The sequence below is a fragment of the Vanessa cardui genome, chromosome Z (assembly GCF_905220365.1).
Source record: "Vanessa cardui chromosome Z, ilVanCard2.1, whole genome shotgun sequence".
Taxonomy (NCBI): domain Eukaryota; kingdom Metazoa; phylum Arthropoda; class Insecta; order Lepidoptera; family Nymphalidae; genus Vanessa; species Vanessa cardui.
The window spans coordinates 16,675,829-16,694,503 of record NC_061154.1 but is presented as its reverse complement, the minus strand read 5'-3'; the positions used below and the strand labels follow the sequence as shown (position 1 = coordinate 16,694,503).

The 18,675-nt window shown below is 35.1% G+C and overlaps 1 protein-coding gene across 1 annotated transcript in view; it reads right to left on the bottom strand.

Annotated features, from left to right (window-relative positions):
- Positions 1 to 18,675, bottom strand: part of LOC124543162 (sensory neuron membrane protein 2-like) — an 83,330-nt gene that overhangs the window by 48,098 nt on the left and 16,557 nt on the right. Inside the window, exons 4-6 of the mRNA XM_047121234.1 lie at positions 5,728 to 5,988; positions 3,194 to 3,432; positions 2,722 to 2,903 (exon numbers count right to left, since the gene is read on the bottom strand). Of these exons, the coding sequence (XP_046977190.1) occupies positions 2,722 to 2,903; positions 3,194 to 3,432; positions 5,728 to 5,988 (682 nt within the window). The remainder of the gene's footprint in view (positions 1 to 2,721; positions 2,904 to 3,193; positions 3,433 to 5,727; positions 5,989 to 18,675) is intronic.

Here is an 18,675-nt window from a genome sequence, read left to right as displayed (position 1 = left end):
TGCGTTTGTACGTTCCGGCCGTCGTACAGCGTGTTTGAGTGTTAAGCGGGATGGCATTGTCGGAGATAACAACAAAACGATATAAGTCTATTTACAAGTATGTATTACTAATTCTGTTTTTCGTAGATAGTATTTTTTCTAGAAGGTAAGTTGAAAGTAAGCCTGAATGGGTAACACCGACCCTTCAGTTATTCTATAAGATAAAATATTATGTCGCAGTTTCAAGGGTGAGTGAATCAGTGTAATTACGGGCATATCGTTTATCAATTCCCAGGATTGGTGTCGCAATAACAAATGTAATAAATTGTTGTTGTTTGATGTTTTACCGTATCGCTTATTCGACACTCTGCCTACCTAATAAAAATAACTAATAATGCACCAAAAGGTAACGTCAATACTTATGAAAGAAAGAAGTTGCATGTGTCAAATGTACGGAAAATAGTTTGATCAGTGACTTGACGGCGTCAAAATCTGATGATAAACGCTCGCGTTGTCTGTTCGTTACTAGTTCCCGACTGTACTGTCGCGCTTGATGCGCACTCAACCTACTTCTCGATGCAATTTACTCTTGGACTGTACCGTACAAAGAACATTCGAATTAACGAAAGGGGCGTATCACATCACACCTTAGCCTTGGCGGATGTGCGCAAGAAAAGTATATTTTTTTACAAATAAAAATATTATTGGATTAAATTGCCAACTTTCAATATTGCCCTACCCATTTTTTCAACTTTCACTGTCTATAAAACCATTTAAAAAAAGGAAAACAGAAAATATCACAAATGTGAGTATAGCAAAAAATCTTTTACGTCGTGGTCGTCAAAGTCATTTTTTGTTTTGCTTGCTACAAGACTACTCAAATGGAAATCATAAAAACACTTTCCAACTGACATGGTACCTAATTGGTAAACTTTGCCCACTATGTCGTGACAACAACGTCAAGTAATAATTTATTGTTTACAATTAAATACAAAATAAAGTAAAACAGTAAAACTGAGCGATGCAGACTCGTCAGAGAAAGCTGATTTATTTATTATAATAATAATATATGTAGGTATATATGTATGTTTATAAAATTAATAAATAAGTTATCTAATAGCCCTCAGTTCGCGCGGTACCATTTCCAGTGGACTATGCTCCGAGTGAAAGTCGATAAGTTAATAAATTGCGCAGTATTTACATCGCCGCCCTCGTGCGTGCTCTTCCCTTACAGTCAACAAGTCAACAAGTTATAATAATGTTAGTTTTCTTTCAATTACATCTTCGTACTTTTTACTTTGAGACAAGTTTCTAGCGACAGTTCATTGCTGATAAAAAAAAATTACTTCGATAACATTTTTAAACAAGATAACGACAATATGGAAAATATACATTAGTAGTACCATTCGCATATCCACGCCACTAAGGGCTAGTAGACCATACTTGATATTTTCCAGTCTTAAAATCTTTGTGTAAAAATCAGCTAAGAATCTGTACATAATTCGGAAAAGCCGTGTAACGGTTCAACACTTTATTTTACTTAGTTTAACTATATGTCCAATTTGAAACTAATAAAAAATTGGCAATGGCCGGAAAAAATGTTCCAATACCACAATGTGTTGTTTACGTTAAATTTTTAATAACGATAATGTAATTTCGACCAGTTGGCGAACAGTTCAAACATTACTACTGGTTTAAATTCAACACCCTGTAGTTTTGATGAGTATTTTTGTCCACACTATTATTAAATGAAAGGTACCCTCACCTGCCTATACTTAAACAAGGTTTTATTAATAGGAGTTGCAGGCTTGAAATTTGATAGCTTCAAATTGGTCAGCAGTCATAGGGATGCCGAAACCTGTAAGCGTTCATTTTTTTCGGGGATGGTGCATTTGATGAAAAAATAATTCCTTATACGATATGTTTTTGAATTGTTCGTTCTTTTACAGCGTGGTTTCGCAAACTCTAACAGACGAATCTATACATATAATAAAATAAAAGTGTCTGTTTGTAATATTAATATAGCCCTTTTTTACTCTATTAAGTTATAATAGGGAGTAGTATTTTTTGTTAAATTCAAACGCGTATAAAGTCGCGAGCACAGTTAATTATAAAATAATGTGGCAACATAATATATAGTACACAATAAGTAAAGAACATCTTCAGATACACTAATTATAATAGTTTAAGACAGGTAGAAATATATATATTATATACAGAAAATGACGAAAAATAACATGTAAGAAAAAAAAAGTGGTTGGAGGCCATAGTCGGCATATTATTCGTCATATGCAGTGAGACATCGCAAGTCTGCGTGTAAAAATTGTATGTTAGGTAATAATAGCGGGATGGAATGACATATAGTTCCAAACCATGTTTGTTTTTTCTTACAGTTAAAGTACTCATTTAAAAAGTCACATCAAGATCTCCTTACATGACTTATTTTCGTACAATGAAAAGAGATTTTGCTCTTTTTATTGAAGCAATCGTTTTTATCAAAGTGAATGAGATTCTATAAAATGTTTAAGAGGAAAACAATATACTTAAGTAGTTGACGTTTAAAGTGCTTTTTAAATATATATTCAAATCAATTTCAATATTTCTATGAAATATTATAAAGATATTATAAAAATGTCGAGAACACTATTGCAAAGAGGATTATTATAAGTCTGTGGGAGGTTAGAGGGGAGGGAGTAAGCCTTATTATATAAACGTAGGTAGTCAGATAACAGTTGCACTCACCGACGCAGCTGTACAATTCCATGGCGCCTTCGAGCAAGCAGCCGTCCTCGGCCGTGATGCCGGCGGTCGTGTTGAGGCAGTAGCAACCCTCATTGTTGTCCAGGAACCATTCGTTGGCTGCAAATCTCGCTGCAGGAATACCTTCGTATGACGTATCACCTTCATAGCGGAGCTCGACGGTTCTGCATCATCGAAATAGACTTAGCTTCAGATACAACATAAAAAAAATGTTGAGTATAAGTAGGTTTAAAAACTGACTTAAAGAAAAACCTAAAAATATTCCCGTCGAACCAATGCCTAGGTTAAGCCTATGTGTTTAATCTGTTCGATACTTAAAAAAAATCTCTGTGACTGGATACGTGTTGCAAATATAACGAACTAATATTAAAGTAGCAAAAGTTAATAGAGTCCTTATATTTATTGACCTGTTCTTATGCACTGTGTACGTATGTGTACACAAGTACAAACTCACCTACAAATATCCATGTTAAGAGCGTATATCGATTCGGAGCGGTTAACAAAGGGAGGGAATATGCCGGAGTCGGTGCCCCTGATCTTGTTGCACACGTTGCTCTCGAACTCTTCAGCCTCCGGGTCCTGATTCCAGTTCCCGAGATAGGCTGACTCGTTGTACGAGGATATGAGGGCCAGCGTCAAAGCGTCTTCTATTCCTCGACTAACTACGTACGGGTCGCTGGGATTTTCATTTTTCTAAAAAAAAAATACAAGACAAAAGTAGATTAATTCATTAAAAAATGGAATAACTTTATTACGCTCGCTTTGAACCGAGCTCGCATTAAAAAATACCTGGATAATTTAATTAGAGGAAAAATAATTGAGTTCTCTCGTGTCGTCTCATGCATTCACAATTGATATACTTAATATACATATACATACATATATAATATATAAGTATTATAATAACATTGTAATGAAATTTTCAGGCAATAATCACCCTTACAGAGCGTTACTTATTAATACATCTCGAACAAAATCTGCCATTTGAATGTTTATCGTTCAGCCACACGTGTGTAGCTCTCAACCTCTGTGTTGAAGTCGAGATAAAGAAAGCGTTTAAGTAGCGTCTCGTAAAGCAAAGAAAGGTTTACAAATAAACAGTTTTTCAGACGCAACCCTTGCCGGCATTGAAAGCGACGCTGCATCCAACCTAGATATAATTAGGGCGCGAGGGATAAATAGCGCCGCAGGGCCCGTTCATGATTCCAACTTCAATTTTTTGCCGATGATCGCATTTTTAAAATCGCTTTAGTTGAAGACTATACTTGTTACAATTAATTTGCTACGAAGAAACGCTTGAAAAGCCTTACGTATATTTGTGATAGATTCGCTTTAAAAAAAAAAAACAAAAGGCAAACGGAGCGCGCAGAGTACGTGTATGCAACAAAAGCGAATACAAAATTAAAACGGAATGCAAATTCCAGGTAGCGCGAAACGACGCGTCTTTTTGTTAATGCGTCGGAAGTGCAGTTCACCTCGCATGTCAGTCGCGAAACGTTGACAGCCGACTGATAAGGTCAGGTGATACGCCATTTTGTTACGTGTATCCAGTAATTTTGATAATGACTGTAGTCAATATCGCATATCAAATTCAGGCATTTCGTGTGTGTTGAGGTGAGAACAAAAAGGCAGAGTCGGTTCTCAATACCTCTTCTCTATATTAATAAATGAGTTTGTTTGTTTTGTGTTCCCTGAAAAAAGTCACAGGTCATGAACATCATGGAAGCCGCCTAAAGAAATTAGTAGATAACTATGTATTTACAAAGATTAACGCATCATAATGTTACCGTATGTCGCATTTCAATATATATACAGCCTCCAAAGCGCCTAAATGATGTTAAAATATGTATTAAGCCATTCGAATTTCATCAACTATTACATACAAAAATTAAGTTATGTTTTGTACGCAAGCGAATAGGTAGAAATGAAACTAAAGTGTACACACGTCCAGTAGCAATATTAAACTCGAATTCGCATCGACAAGTGCTCCTCGAATAAGTTTCCGAGGACTCGTCGATAGCTCCTTCCTCATAGCGCTACAATACTTCCGAACGGTTACGTGGGACTTATATCACAAAATATCCTTACACAACGGTCTCCACGTAAAAGCATTGTTAATTTCTATAAAAGACCCATTAACGTAATAAGTTCGTTTCTCAGTATTTTTAAAATAAAAACATACTGTAATGCATCGAATGCTGGCTTAGTGCGCCCCGCCCCCCACACGCCCCCCCAAACGTGCTTTTATTCAATTAGCGCGTCTTTCAGCCTGTCAATAGCAGCTCCGGAGGAATTATCTTTTGTTCATGCATGTTTTTTATTCCATTTCGCGAGTCGGATTTATTCGGTTATATAAATAGAGGTATATTTTACATAGCAGGTTATAGAGCATCCACGTGGATGCTTTGAAATTAATAGAAATAAAAACAAATCATAGTATGAATAAGGAAAGTTATATAATGAATATCGAAGAGTAATTGAAGTAACTGATTTCGAGACCCGACTCCTGCCAGTCAAGGGCACATGCGCGGTTGTCAATGATGAAAATATGAACTCGATAAGGCACTTATTTCTCAATCGAGCGTCGCGGTAAACAAGCCGCGGAGAAAGCACGACCTCTAGACTTGACTACTTCTCGACAATTATTCTCACTCGGCCAGACGTTTCGTACAAACAAGGTCACGGTCTTGACTTTATATTTCTAGTCTTTTCTTTGTCTTTCTAGTGATTGTAGAAGAAACACTGGATTTTTAAAAAATAGTAATAACTTATATCATTACAAAAAAACATGCCAATGAAATAAAAAGAGGATTGTATAAGTAATGCAGAGTATTCGTGATTTCTTTGGCCTCATCTCAATTCCCTCCATACAAGACAGTGTACGAGTAAAGACAAGCAATTACCCATTAAAATATCTGTAAGATTTGTGCATAGTTAACCTCAAATTCCGATCTACAATAACTGAAAAATATCACAAATTGAACTCACGTATCGCAGGAGGGTGAATTCCAAGGAACCATCTTCTTTCTCCTCTATATTCCTCACGTTAGCCGCCAAAGACCTGATCTGCATGCACGCTATACCTCCGATGATCCCCGGATTCTTACAGATGGGGATACCGTCGAACAATAGATCCCCGACTCGTACAGTCATGATGGGACCGTTATTTTCTCCGAAGATACCGTTCAGAGCGGCTGCCATGGCTCCCATCAGACTTGGGAACAACCGCTCGGCCGTCTGTAAGATGCCCTGCGGAATAAGAAGAAAACATAAATCATGACAAAATGTCCTAAGTTCGAATGAATGTTGCGATGTGTTTTCAAGTATATTCGCACGTACAAGTTCTTATTTAATATTACGATGCGCTTCTCTTGCGAAAACATAAGTTTTGTTGCAAATTTCTCGATCGCATCAACTTCGGTGTTCGGAAATTATCGAGTTCGGAATATTATTTAAGACGGTACCAAACTTGGTTCCCGAGTAATCCTTCGACATAGTTAATAAACAACAAATTTATATAGATAATGCATATATCGTAACACGATAGTAATACGTAATACTTCCTTAAGTAATTAATATATAAAAGCTTAAAATATCTACATATTATTATATGATAGCTTTATTTATTTGACTGATTTTTTTCATAGCAATATCAACATACAACCAAGGGGCCATCCAAGTTTATACCAATCGTGTAATGTACAATATTTAGAAATTTTGTTATAAAAAGAATAAAATAATGGGGGGAGGTTTTGGGAAAGTACGTTCCGTCGGTTATACGTACACGTATCTTTTGATACTCGCGCTTGTTTGCAGGAGGTGGGGGTCGCTTTGTGCGCGCTGCACGCTAATCACCATATAGATTGCGTTTTTTCTCCTGCAGATTATAGGACAGCAATTTATACTTTGTTGCCTAAAACACTTGTACGACTTGATTTTGTAATAATGTGAATTTTGAATATAGGATTATTATTTAATTAAGCCTAGTATGTAGTACATGTATTAAAACTTAATTTCTTCTAACTCAATGTGTGTTTCTATTTGCCAAGATAATAACTCTAACATATATTATTTAATAATCTTATTTTTCAAAGTATATTTGAACAAAGAATGTCGGAAATATGTGAAATTCCAAACAAAATGGATCGCGTCACGTCCTCGCCGTGAGTGTAATAGGATGTACTCCTGATTTCAGCTGCGGACGCCATTATCAAATGAGACTAGACAAGAGCGCCGGGGGCGCTATAGCGCATTAGTGCGAGCGAAAACACAGGTGCAGTTTCATAGATGGCAGGGACTGAAAAACGACGCAAAAGAAATCAGAAGAACCTAATGACGCAGCATTTGAGCGATACTTCAAGATCTGCAGCCCCAGTTAAATGTAATGATGATATCCATCAGACCGATTTCCAGGTACGGAGGACCTATTATAGTGCACAAACATGTGCATTTACTTAGGAGCGCTCTTGATTCCCATGCACTTAAACCAATGGGACGGCAAATCTGATACCACCAGACCAACGTAACTTCCAACTTCCAGACGGTGACTGACTATTGATGAGAATTATCGTCAGGAAAACACAATAACTTTTTGTCGTCCTGACCTTGGATTCGGTTCCGACTTTGGTATATTTCGCTTTTTATGTACACTAGACTATAGAATAGATGTAGTCTATTTATGAGTCTGCCGAAAATCAGTAACACCTGATCAAATAGTAGACTATGGTTTTTTGATATTACATATAGCTAAAATTGACAAACACGTAAAATGTATTGAGTCATGGAAAGTATAAAAATTGTCTAATGTCATTGTCTTGGATTAATCTGTTGTAATTGACAGGAAGGCAAAGCAAGATCCCTTACAATTCAGACGGGTAACTATTATAACAGTTTCGTGTACATAATTTTAACAAAACAATAGTAATAATACATACACAACAAACAGATTGTTTTACAAAATCGAACCCTACTTCGTCACTGTCAATAATTTCAATTAAGCGAGATGTACGAGGACGCCTAAATACCGCGTTTAATGCGCTCCGGCGAGAGTGCAGCTAATTAATGAAATATCGGATTTAGCGAGCTGGTCGCGTCGAACGTTTTAAATCGACTTTGACTCGGAACTATGGCGGAACAGCGGATCTTGTTTTATTCAATTTAAGGCGTGTTTTCATTTTCATTCGACATTTTCAGGTGCCTTCGGTCAATGTGTGTCTGTGCTGTTTTGTCGAATACTACATTAATTTCCTTTGGACAAGTCGTTGTTGTCGTTTTTCATGATTCACTGTACTGGTGAGGCGAAATGACAATAATTTCCTCTCGTAAAGTGAGAGCCGAGCACGACGCGCCCTACGCGCTCCTCTGAACTCGTGGACTTCCTATTCAAAGGGAAAATTTGTAAAGTTCAGTTAGCGCGCGCTTTATGAAAATTTCAATTAACAAAAGAGCATTAATCCAAATGTAATATACAGACCGGAGGATTAAATAATCAATATTCAGGAGAGTTATTAAATATTGCATAGTAATGTATGACTCGCAGCCAAGCCACTGAAATTAAATTCATGACTTTATATGAAGCAAGCTTAAAATCCAAAAAATGGACAATGGACATAGGCTACTTATTACAAAAGTTGACGACCACTATCTAAACGCGAGTGAAGCCGCGGGCAAGACTACTTAATATTTCAAATAATTTAATTCTAATGTCATAACACAAATTGAATATATTATTGTACAAATATCTGTGTATTTAGTATCTAGGTTTTGAATTTCTATGTGCAGATACGTTACGCTGCGAGCGCGCGCTCCGAGCCCGACACGTGTAACTCCGCCCACTCGACCACCCACGTAAGCTTAATTGCTGCAAATGTTACATATTTCAAATTTCAAAAATTCAACTATAATGATCTGAATTTCAAATCTCAAAATATATTTCTATAGATAGTATATCTATAGAAATATATTTTAAAAGTAAAGTAACAGCCTGTAAATTCACCACTGCTGGGCTAATGCCTCCTCTTCCGTTAAGGAAAGTGTTTGGAACATATTCCACCCCGGTTTTCTAATGCGGATTGGTGGAATACACATGTGGCAGAATTTCGAGGAAATTAGACACATGCAGTTTTCGCCGAGCACGAGATGAAATCTAAATACAAATTAAGCACATATACGTAGTGGTGCTTGCCTGGGTTTGTACCCAAAGTCGTCGGTTAAGATGTATAACCACTGGCCCATCTCAGCTCACATTATATTTTATACCATACAAATTCCGACATAATGATTACAGCTATTGGGTAAGGTTTGATGGAAGTCTGGGTAGGAACCACCTCTATCTACCAATTTCACCAGGTGTTCAGGTAGGAAATTAACATGGTTATTTTTAATTATTAAAGTTATTAATTTCGGTATATTTACGATGTCTTTTATTTTTGTTTTTTTTTTTTTCTACAAATGTAGATAAAACAAGACATTCGTAGATAATGTCGAAATATCGAGCTCAACCGAATAACTTACATATACATATTATAACTTTAATAATTACTATTGTTGTTTTGGTTTGCTATAAGTGACCGCGAGTTAGCAAAAGCAAATATCAATTAACAAAATTAGTAATTTGACGTTATTACTGAAATATCATATAAAAGAACTGAAGTCATTGTTTGTTGATTATCGTGTGAGTTTCAAGAGCGCATTGAATACGTCACAGCAGCAAAAATAAATAACGAACGTTAGCATAATATGTGTAAAGATTAGCGTTATTTCATCGTTTTCTATTACAAGAGAATAGCTACGGCTTCAATATTTCCCAGTGAATTTTTTAAGCTTCCAATATACTCGTTTGAAGTGCTGCAGCGTAGAGAATAATGAAATGTTATTTTTTTTTATTTTTGTTCATACAATTGTTTGATCGTTTAAAGACTAATAAATTAAATTGTCCGTTCGATATTGAATTGTAATATTAGTGAAACAAAAAATTTTAAATACAACAAGAGGTTATAAAACCTATACTATGAATTTTTACAACATTTGACTGTATAGTTATCGATGAGCGCCCGATAATTCATGCTCGCACAAACCTCTACTACCAATTAATCCATATCATTGTTTATGCAACAACCCGACGAATGCTGCGACCAGACAATCGCGTTCCCCAATAGGAAGTTAACGTCGCTCAGTCGCTGCGGGCGCTAATTGCTTGACAAATATCCCAAACATCGCAACGTGTTACCGACGCACAGAGAAAGCGCACAGCTAGACTACGGTCACCTGTATCCAATAGACAATATCCGGCTGGAGATTTGGGGGATATATATCTACGGTACGAATAATATTGGCACGTTTCGAATGCATGCGTTTCAATGCAAATATTATATTTAATTACTAGCTTTGCCCGCGACTTCGTGTGCTTTTGAATTTATTAAAAAAAAAATATCTACCCTAAGTTTCTCCTTATCTCTCTGTGAAAGTCCCGTCAAAATCGGTCAAGCCGTTCCATATACTAGCCCGAACAAACAAAAAAACAAAAATTGTTAAAAATGTTATAATGGTATACATGTTTGGTACGTATGAATTTAGTTAAAGCGGTAATTTTAATATTACAAACAAACAGTCCAATTTTATTATACATTTATATATATGTGAATACATACTATGTCAACGCGTATCAAAAGCTGGATAGCCTTTGATACGCGTTAAATATCCGGAGGGCCGGCCACGTGACGCGTGACTTGGTTCTTAAACAAACAAACGTTTGATAATGACAGAGAGATCATTAATTTGATAGAACATTGTTTTCACTCGTTTTTAATAAACAATGTTCAACATATCAAGTGCAATACTCCGCTCATCACATGCATTGTTACTTTGATGTACATCACTGGCGAGCTTTATCAGTAAGTATACGAATGATCAAGCCAGTTGAAGGTGAGTGATCGCCACTGCCCATAGTTGGGTATAATGAAATTTTTAATCATTCCTTATATATCCAAATTGCCAGTAACTTTTGCTAATTTATTATGCGTACCTACTATGTTCCTTGTGTCTGCAGTTATACTCGCTCACTCACCCTCCAAACAGGAAACACAAGAATAATGGATACAGCTGTTTAGAACTAAATTATAATAGATTCTATGAAAAAGATAATTTTTGTTTAAGTAGGCAACTAATAAATATTTGGCTCACAATGCCATAAAAAGTGCAAACGGTTAATCCGTCACAAGCGCTCGAGCTAGAGACAAAGTTATGATAATAAGGGCTTAGAAGACAAACGTGCTAAGTGCGAAAGTTTCAAATTTGGAATTGAACACCAATTGCACTAAAAATTGCCGAGTATATGAGCGTGAGTGGTACGTGCCCTGTCGGGTTTGCACAAAGCCTCAGCAACAAGTAATTACAACATATATTTTTATTTATTAAATACTCTATTGCGCAACATCAAAGCACATTTATTAAGATGGCAAAGCTTTAAGAGTTTCCTTTCAGACAACCTTAGGAATGCAGAAAATAATTTTATGTGTGCAATATATACTAATATTATAGATGTGAAAGTATTTAATTGGATATGAAGCAAACTTGAACTCCAGGATATACGCTACTTTTTTGCCTAACACATCACAATTAATAGAAAGCGAGAGAAGCCGCAAGCAACAACTAGTACTGAAATAAATACAAGAGTTCACAGAGAAATGGCTTTCATCGATACTCACATACAAAATATTCATCTGTGTGTGTAATTTAAACACTTACATTGAAATAACATTGAATCGCATCAGATAAATTTAAATTGGCGTGTTTCTCATAGTTTTGGATCAGTTTCAGTAGCCAGTCTAAAGAACTTTTATAATTACTCCAGTGAATTCCGTTTACAAATTTAGATACAAATCGTATAATTTATACTAAGCTCACTCGTACATTGCATACAACACTAATAGTACATTATTACCAGCAATCGTGCTTGCCAAAGCGTCGACGTATTTAATTAGTAAAATAAATAATTTATTTAAATACGGAACAAAGAAGTATATATTCGTACTATTACTTCTTAGGTTTAGTTAGTAAATAGTGTTCCCGTTCTAAAATTACTAACATGTATATAAGTTTATATATTATTCTCTACAAAGACCAACAGGTTACATAACAAGATCATGTTTTTTTTTATGTAGCATTGTTTATGAATAACGTATATCTGTTATATTTCTTTTAATGCTTAACTTATAGTAATATAAATGGAAAAACACACAAGCATATAGGTAATATAGTTAAGCAACCTGGGAATCTCCCATTTGGGAAAGGCTTGGAACTCATTCCACCACGCCGCTAAAATGAAGTCTCTTGAAAACGAATAATATAACAACGTCATCACATTAGAAAATAATTTCAAATATAAAGTATGAAATATGAAACGAGAATTCACAATTTGCAAAATGCAGGTTCTTGTTTGCCAGTTGCCTGTTAGGATTTTCTATCGATATCTCAAAAACTGTCACTGTTCAAGTATAGTCAGGAATTGATATCAAAAAGTTTATATGGGTGACGGTCGATAATGTAAAGAGTAGCCTGTCGCTGTCAAAGAGATGGCACTCTGAGGTAGCGTCGCGTCCACGACGACGGCGAGGCAGCCATCTTAATGAACGTTTTTGAAAAAGGGGCAATATCAGCGCACCAGTATCTCTGCGACAATTTGAAATCCAGCATTTCAATTAAGTGAATATTTCACTTACTTCCCGGAATAAGAAATCATTTGTATTATATTTACTTACATTTTTACTCATTGTCTTCAAATATATGCTAGCTAGGTACGACATCCTCATCAGCTGAGTTCAGACGAAGGCCCTCCTATGGCTTTATAGAAGTGTATGTAGTATTCAGTGAAATCAATTAATAAGAGCAGTAATAGAGTAAGTGCTACAAGGGAATATATGCACAATATGTACACTGTTATGTAATGTGGATACATTTTAATCCGTAGTGCATTACTGAAGGGCATCAATGTCCATATTTGCTAAGCCGGTCTGAGCCCTGCGCTGCACAAAAGAATAGCGAACATTTCTGATTTAACTAATGGAAGTATGACGGAATATCAGAGGTGTTACGTAAATACATTTCTCCTCATCTCAAAAGGAAATGCATTTTAGATTCGCGAGGAACGCCCTTTCACGTCATAAACAAAATACTTTAACCTACTTTTCTTTTCCGAAAACATAAGCGAACGTTTGTTTAGTAAACTTTAGTAAATAATGACACTGAGCTAAACATTTTTGAATAAATATTTTTAATCTCTTATAATAAATGTTGAAAAGTAATAACAAATAATTTGGAATGGTAAAAGACGATTTAAAGACTTTATAAAATAATAATTTTCTGTTGCTTCAATAATTATGAATACCTAAACTATCAATGGAATATATTTTTATAGCAATAGAAATCAAATATATAAACTATCAATGGAATACATTTTTATAGCGATACAAAATATTCATACAAAATATCTTTTTAGTTTGTAAGTAATAGCATAAAAGTAAATTCACAAACAAATTTAAATATTTAATTCTTCTATAGAAGATTTCGAGAACTTAAAATCAAATGGTGAAGTTTTAGATTAACTAAAATTATTGAGAAAACATTTGCTTCACTTATACACAAGACGGTGCAGGTAGGTACAATAAAACACTATAAGCAAAGAAAGCCATTCAAGATTGAAATCAAAGAAAATAACCCGTACTCGAGGCAGTTGCTAAGTTATTTTTCGTAATAAATAAAGTCCACCTGTTTCATTTCGCTATTTCATAACATCTGTAATTAATCTGTGTGATCCGATTTACTTCGATAAGACTTTATCACACGATTACGATATGGGATCCAGTAATTACTATTATTATTACTATATGTTACGTCCAAGCTTGCGTAATGAGAAACAGTTCTTGATGCAATTTGTGTGATGTATCGCTATACGACCTATTTTTTAAATAATTTAATAAATACACTGTTTTAAGGCGATGTATGGAGTAAAATTTAATGGAACCCACTAAGTCTCGTCTTGTTTCTCGTAGTATTTTCTTCGTTTTGATAACAGACATTTTGATACAATGATATCTTCTTTCCGTTACTAGAATATCACCGATGTATTCATTAACACTATCATACTTGAATAGAATAATTTAGTATACTTTTATTTATATATAATATTCGCTATTGCTCTATGGCAAATCTTAGCGTCAAAACCCTCACTTTGGTTTTATTTTTAATGGATTTATCATTATGTGTACAAGGTCTAACATCAGCGCCTGACTCGAGTGCACTGACTCCGCTCATCAACTTATATAAACTATTATTCATAAATTACAGAAAGTGTTCGACGATTTCCAGGATAAAATTTGTCCAGCCCGCGTCGAGAGATTCTAAAATGGATTAAGCCCGGTGACCCCGTGACCGACATTCTTTGACCAATCAGTATGCAATACCGTTTTCCGCGTAATAGTGAAAAAACTCAACTTTTTCACCATCGCTCTGAACATATTTATATAACAATTTTTAAAATGTAGGTCATGTTATATAAAGCATTTTACTACATATTGTATATATCTACAGGTATGTGGGAACGCCTGTTATTTTAATAAAATAAATAAAAATATATTGCCGTTTGTAAATTTTATGAGGTTTTTACTTTAATAATAAATAAATATTGAACAACATCACATACATTAAAGAAGTAACGACGATATCACAAACACCCAAGACAACATAGAAAACTAATAAACTTTTTCTACATCGACTCAACCTGGAATTGAACCTTGATAGCCAGTCCTTGGGTTAGATTAGGAAAATGCGTAGAATGGTATCATCACAATAAAGTGCTCTTTATTATTATCAAAAGTTGACACACTAGTTAACATTGGGCTAAATCAATATTTGATTTGTGAAGAGTGTACCAGAATGTGATGATTTAAATCGATTTGAAAACATTGATACTGTATATGTTACTTTAGTTGTGTAGTACGGCATTCTTGTTGGGTCACTTTTCTTGAAGATTTTGGAAAGAAGTCGTATCGGTTCGGAAAAACTACCGGCGAAAGCTGCTTCCACGGAGTGGTTGTGCGAGGCAGAAAATGTTTAAAAATCGCACTGTTGTGGATTTTCGGACATCTAGGTGGAATACAGTGGAATACATAAACTCACATATATATTAACCCTGTGAACACTCATATTAAAATAAATCCTAATCGACGGCCTCCGGGGAGAAGAAGTAAAATTATCTTATATGTAATGATATTTTAAAAATATTCAAACGCACAGATTTATGCTTCGCGTTGCTTTTGGTATTCTTGGTATTATAGAGGCAAGTGGACGAGTTTTAGAGATATTAAATTCAGAGAGTGCAAATGCTTCAAAGTTATACAATTATACCTATATACTTTAATCTAGTAGTGGTTCCCGTGGTTCAATTCTAGAGCGGACTGTTATAATCATTTATGGGAAACTCAGGAGGTATTTCCTTTAAAATTGACTCTATAGTTACTCTATCTCTCTATAATGTACCTCTAAAACGCAGTATCCAATAGTGTAATATGTGTGTAATATCCAATAATTAGAGAGTGTACCTACAGGCAATAGAGACATAACATCTTAGTTCCCAAGGTTGGCGGCGCATTGGATTCCCATAGACAGCGGCGCTGCAAGAAATGTTACTTTCTTGACGTACTTGATCTTGCGTTGGCGACCACATACCATCAGGTGGCAGATTAGCTCGACGGAATATCTATGTATATCATAAAAAGCATCACGATACCCTTAAACGTTTGGCTTGAATAGTAATTGTGTTTATACACGCATACGCAGTTTAACGCACCAAGTTTGAAAATGACAAAATATTATATTATAATTTAATACATAGTGTTGGAATGAAGAAGCAACATCAGCGTCACACATACAAATTCCCTTTTTTAAAAAAAGGCGAAAATTTTGCGACTGACACATTGAATCGCCAATATGGGTAGAGTGATGTTCTTCTTTTGTGGTAGATTGTTATTGTGAAATAAAGATAATTCTTTAAGAGGTTAGCCTACTTCCTACTTCTGGTTCTAAAAATAGATATAACACAGACAAACAACTAATGTCTAACTGGGTATTGAAATCTCTATTACCAGCGCTTCAGCTGTTTTAGTGTTAATAAGAAAATAGTACCAATCAATAATACTACAAGCGACGATACTATTTTTTAAAGATTGAAGGGAAATGTTTCCATGGGGCGGTATTGATGAAGACCATGTACCCTGCGCACTGTATTTTTATTATTTGGATCTTTTTATCTCTTATACAATAGCATATATGTACTGTCAATACCATTTTCTGAACTTACAGAGAGAATAACTTTGAACAACTTTCCCGGATTTTAAAAGGCTCGGAGGAATTTTCCAAGTATAACTGAACTGCAGCCTTGGAGCAAATAACGCTGAGTCTTTTGATAAGTCTACAAGCGGTGGGGCTTTTGTTCACGGTTCTTGTTGGTATAATAGAAACTTATATCATTTATCAGCGTGTTTTAATTCTGTGAAAGATTTAAGGGGTATATGCATAGGGCAAACCGCGTTCTGATGCATCTTCGCCTTAACAGATGGGTATCTTCAGTTTTGGGTTCTCATTTCTTCGTCGTGAGTGGAGTGAAACTACTCCACAAGTGGCGTAGTTAGGTGAGGAAGGGCCTCGGTGCATAAAAAAATAATTGTGCCCTCACCGCCTCTTTCCCATCCTTCTTTAACTAATAATTAGCCTTTAAAATTATAGATACTAAATAATAAATCTTGTGGGCAGGGACGTGTTTTTCTAGCTTGAGAAGCTTAAGGTTTAGTTTGGAGGGCCCCTGAACTCCGATGCCCTGGTGCACTGTACCACCTGCCCTACGGTATCTACGCCACTGTATGCATAGGTCAAACCGCGTCCTGAAGCATCTTAGCCTTAATAGATTTGGGGTTCTTAAATTTTTGGGATGTTCATGAATCTCCCAGAATATTAGTTCTCATTTAGTCGTCGTGAGTGAACTTATTCCAGCTGAGTGGAATGAAATTACTTGGTCCAGAGAAGATTAAGGAATTTCAAACATACATGTTCAAAGACGAACGAACGACCTTTATGCTCCTTCTGTATGTACCTGTATGTACATGTTGAATGGGGATTCGTAAACGGAGAGCACGCGAATGATGATTTTGAATTACTACTATAGAGTTTGTCAGACACGTTCCGGTACTGAGAAACAATAAATAGCAGGTAATGACTGTATTAATTCTATCAAACTATTAAATAAATATAAAACTAATTATGATTTACATTATTAATATTTCAATGATTGTTTACTTAATTATTGAGGTAATTTTTGGGCGCCATAAAAAATAATTAGCGTGTATTTTATGATATCTACGCATAGGGTAATTTACATAAATATGATGAAGTTGCACGCTATACTGCCAATGTGATGTTAAGTTGCTCGAAATAGGCTCAACTTATGTTACAATGTTTGCATCGTGAGTGTATCATTACTATATCAGATAAAACAACAATTTGCTTTGCTCGACTGCATTATATATCATTAAAAAATGTGCTTTAATCTTTCTATCAAACCCATATAATGCATATGAATTAGTCACTCTGTATATGTATAAGTAACTGAATTTCTCCCAAGCGGTAAAATAAGTCAGTGATTTTTTACTTTTATTTTATTGAGTAGACCTTTTTGTATGTAATTTGGAATCGGTAAGTGGTGCTCCCAAATAAAAAATCTTATTTCACTCGTATAAAATAGGATATATGAATGAACGGATGTGACGTGATCTGTATGGTAAAGGATGAATGCAGTTTGGAGGTGAAAGAGGGGATGATGGGCTCAGCATTTATGTTGCTTACATTTCAGCTGAACTAAAACAATGGACACGCCTGATTATTTAAGTTTGTGTTCAGGATTAGGCATTTATTATACTGAATTCAATAATACAGTTTTTCTCGTTATACACTTTATATAACCTTTATCTATCTAACACAACTATCAAAAAAATAACATATTTGTATATGGGATCACTCTTGTTATTTAATATTTATTGCTATTGTTTCAATTAGATTAAGAACTACTTGTAACATAAATAGTAGTAAATAAATAGATAACATGTTACATTTAAGTATTAATTACCTTATGTTACAGCATCATAACGATAAATATACCACATACCGTATCATAAAATAATTAGTAGTTTTAGCCACTAGGTAAACCTAGTTCGTTTAGACCATGATATGTGAGGAAGCAGAAGTTACAATATGCGATGTTTGTTTATTTTGCTTTTCAACTCAAACAAATAAACTACGTTTGTTTGTAACAAAATATTTCGTTAATTAAAAATATATAGTTTTGCGTTCGAGTTAGTTGGGAAAGTTCATAGAAAAGAAATGAATTCGGATTGATTTTTGTGTACATTTGCTTACCCAAATAATATTTATTTTAGTTTGCGCATTTATAATTATCCCTTTACTTTATAATTTTAAACAAAGCAACACATTTAGCACAAAAGCGCTTTAATACAAGACAACTATGCTGACCATTACGAATAGAGACGAGATGGTTCAGCGGCTAGAACTCGCGCATCTTAACCGATGATTGCGGGTTCAAACCCAGGCCAGCACCGCTGAATATCCACGTGCTTAATTTGTGTTTTTAATTCATCTTGTTCTCGGCGGTGAAGGAAAACCTCGTGAGGAAACCTGCATGTGTCAAATTACATAGAAATTCTGCCACATGTCTATTCCACCAACCCGCATGAGAACAGCGTGTGGATGTTCCAAACCTTCTCCTCAAAGGGAGCGAAGGCCCAGCAGTGAGAAATTTTCAGGCTGTCGTTGTTGTTGTTTGCACTTTAAAGAATCTTTTAAATTTACTCTAAATGACGCCTGACCGTGTAA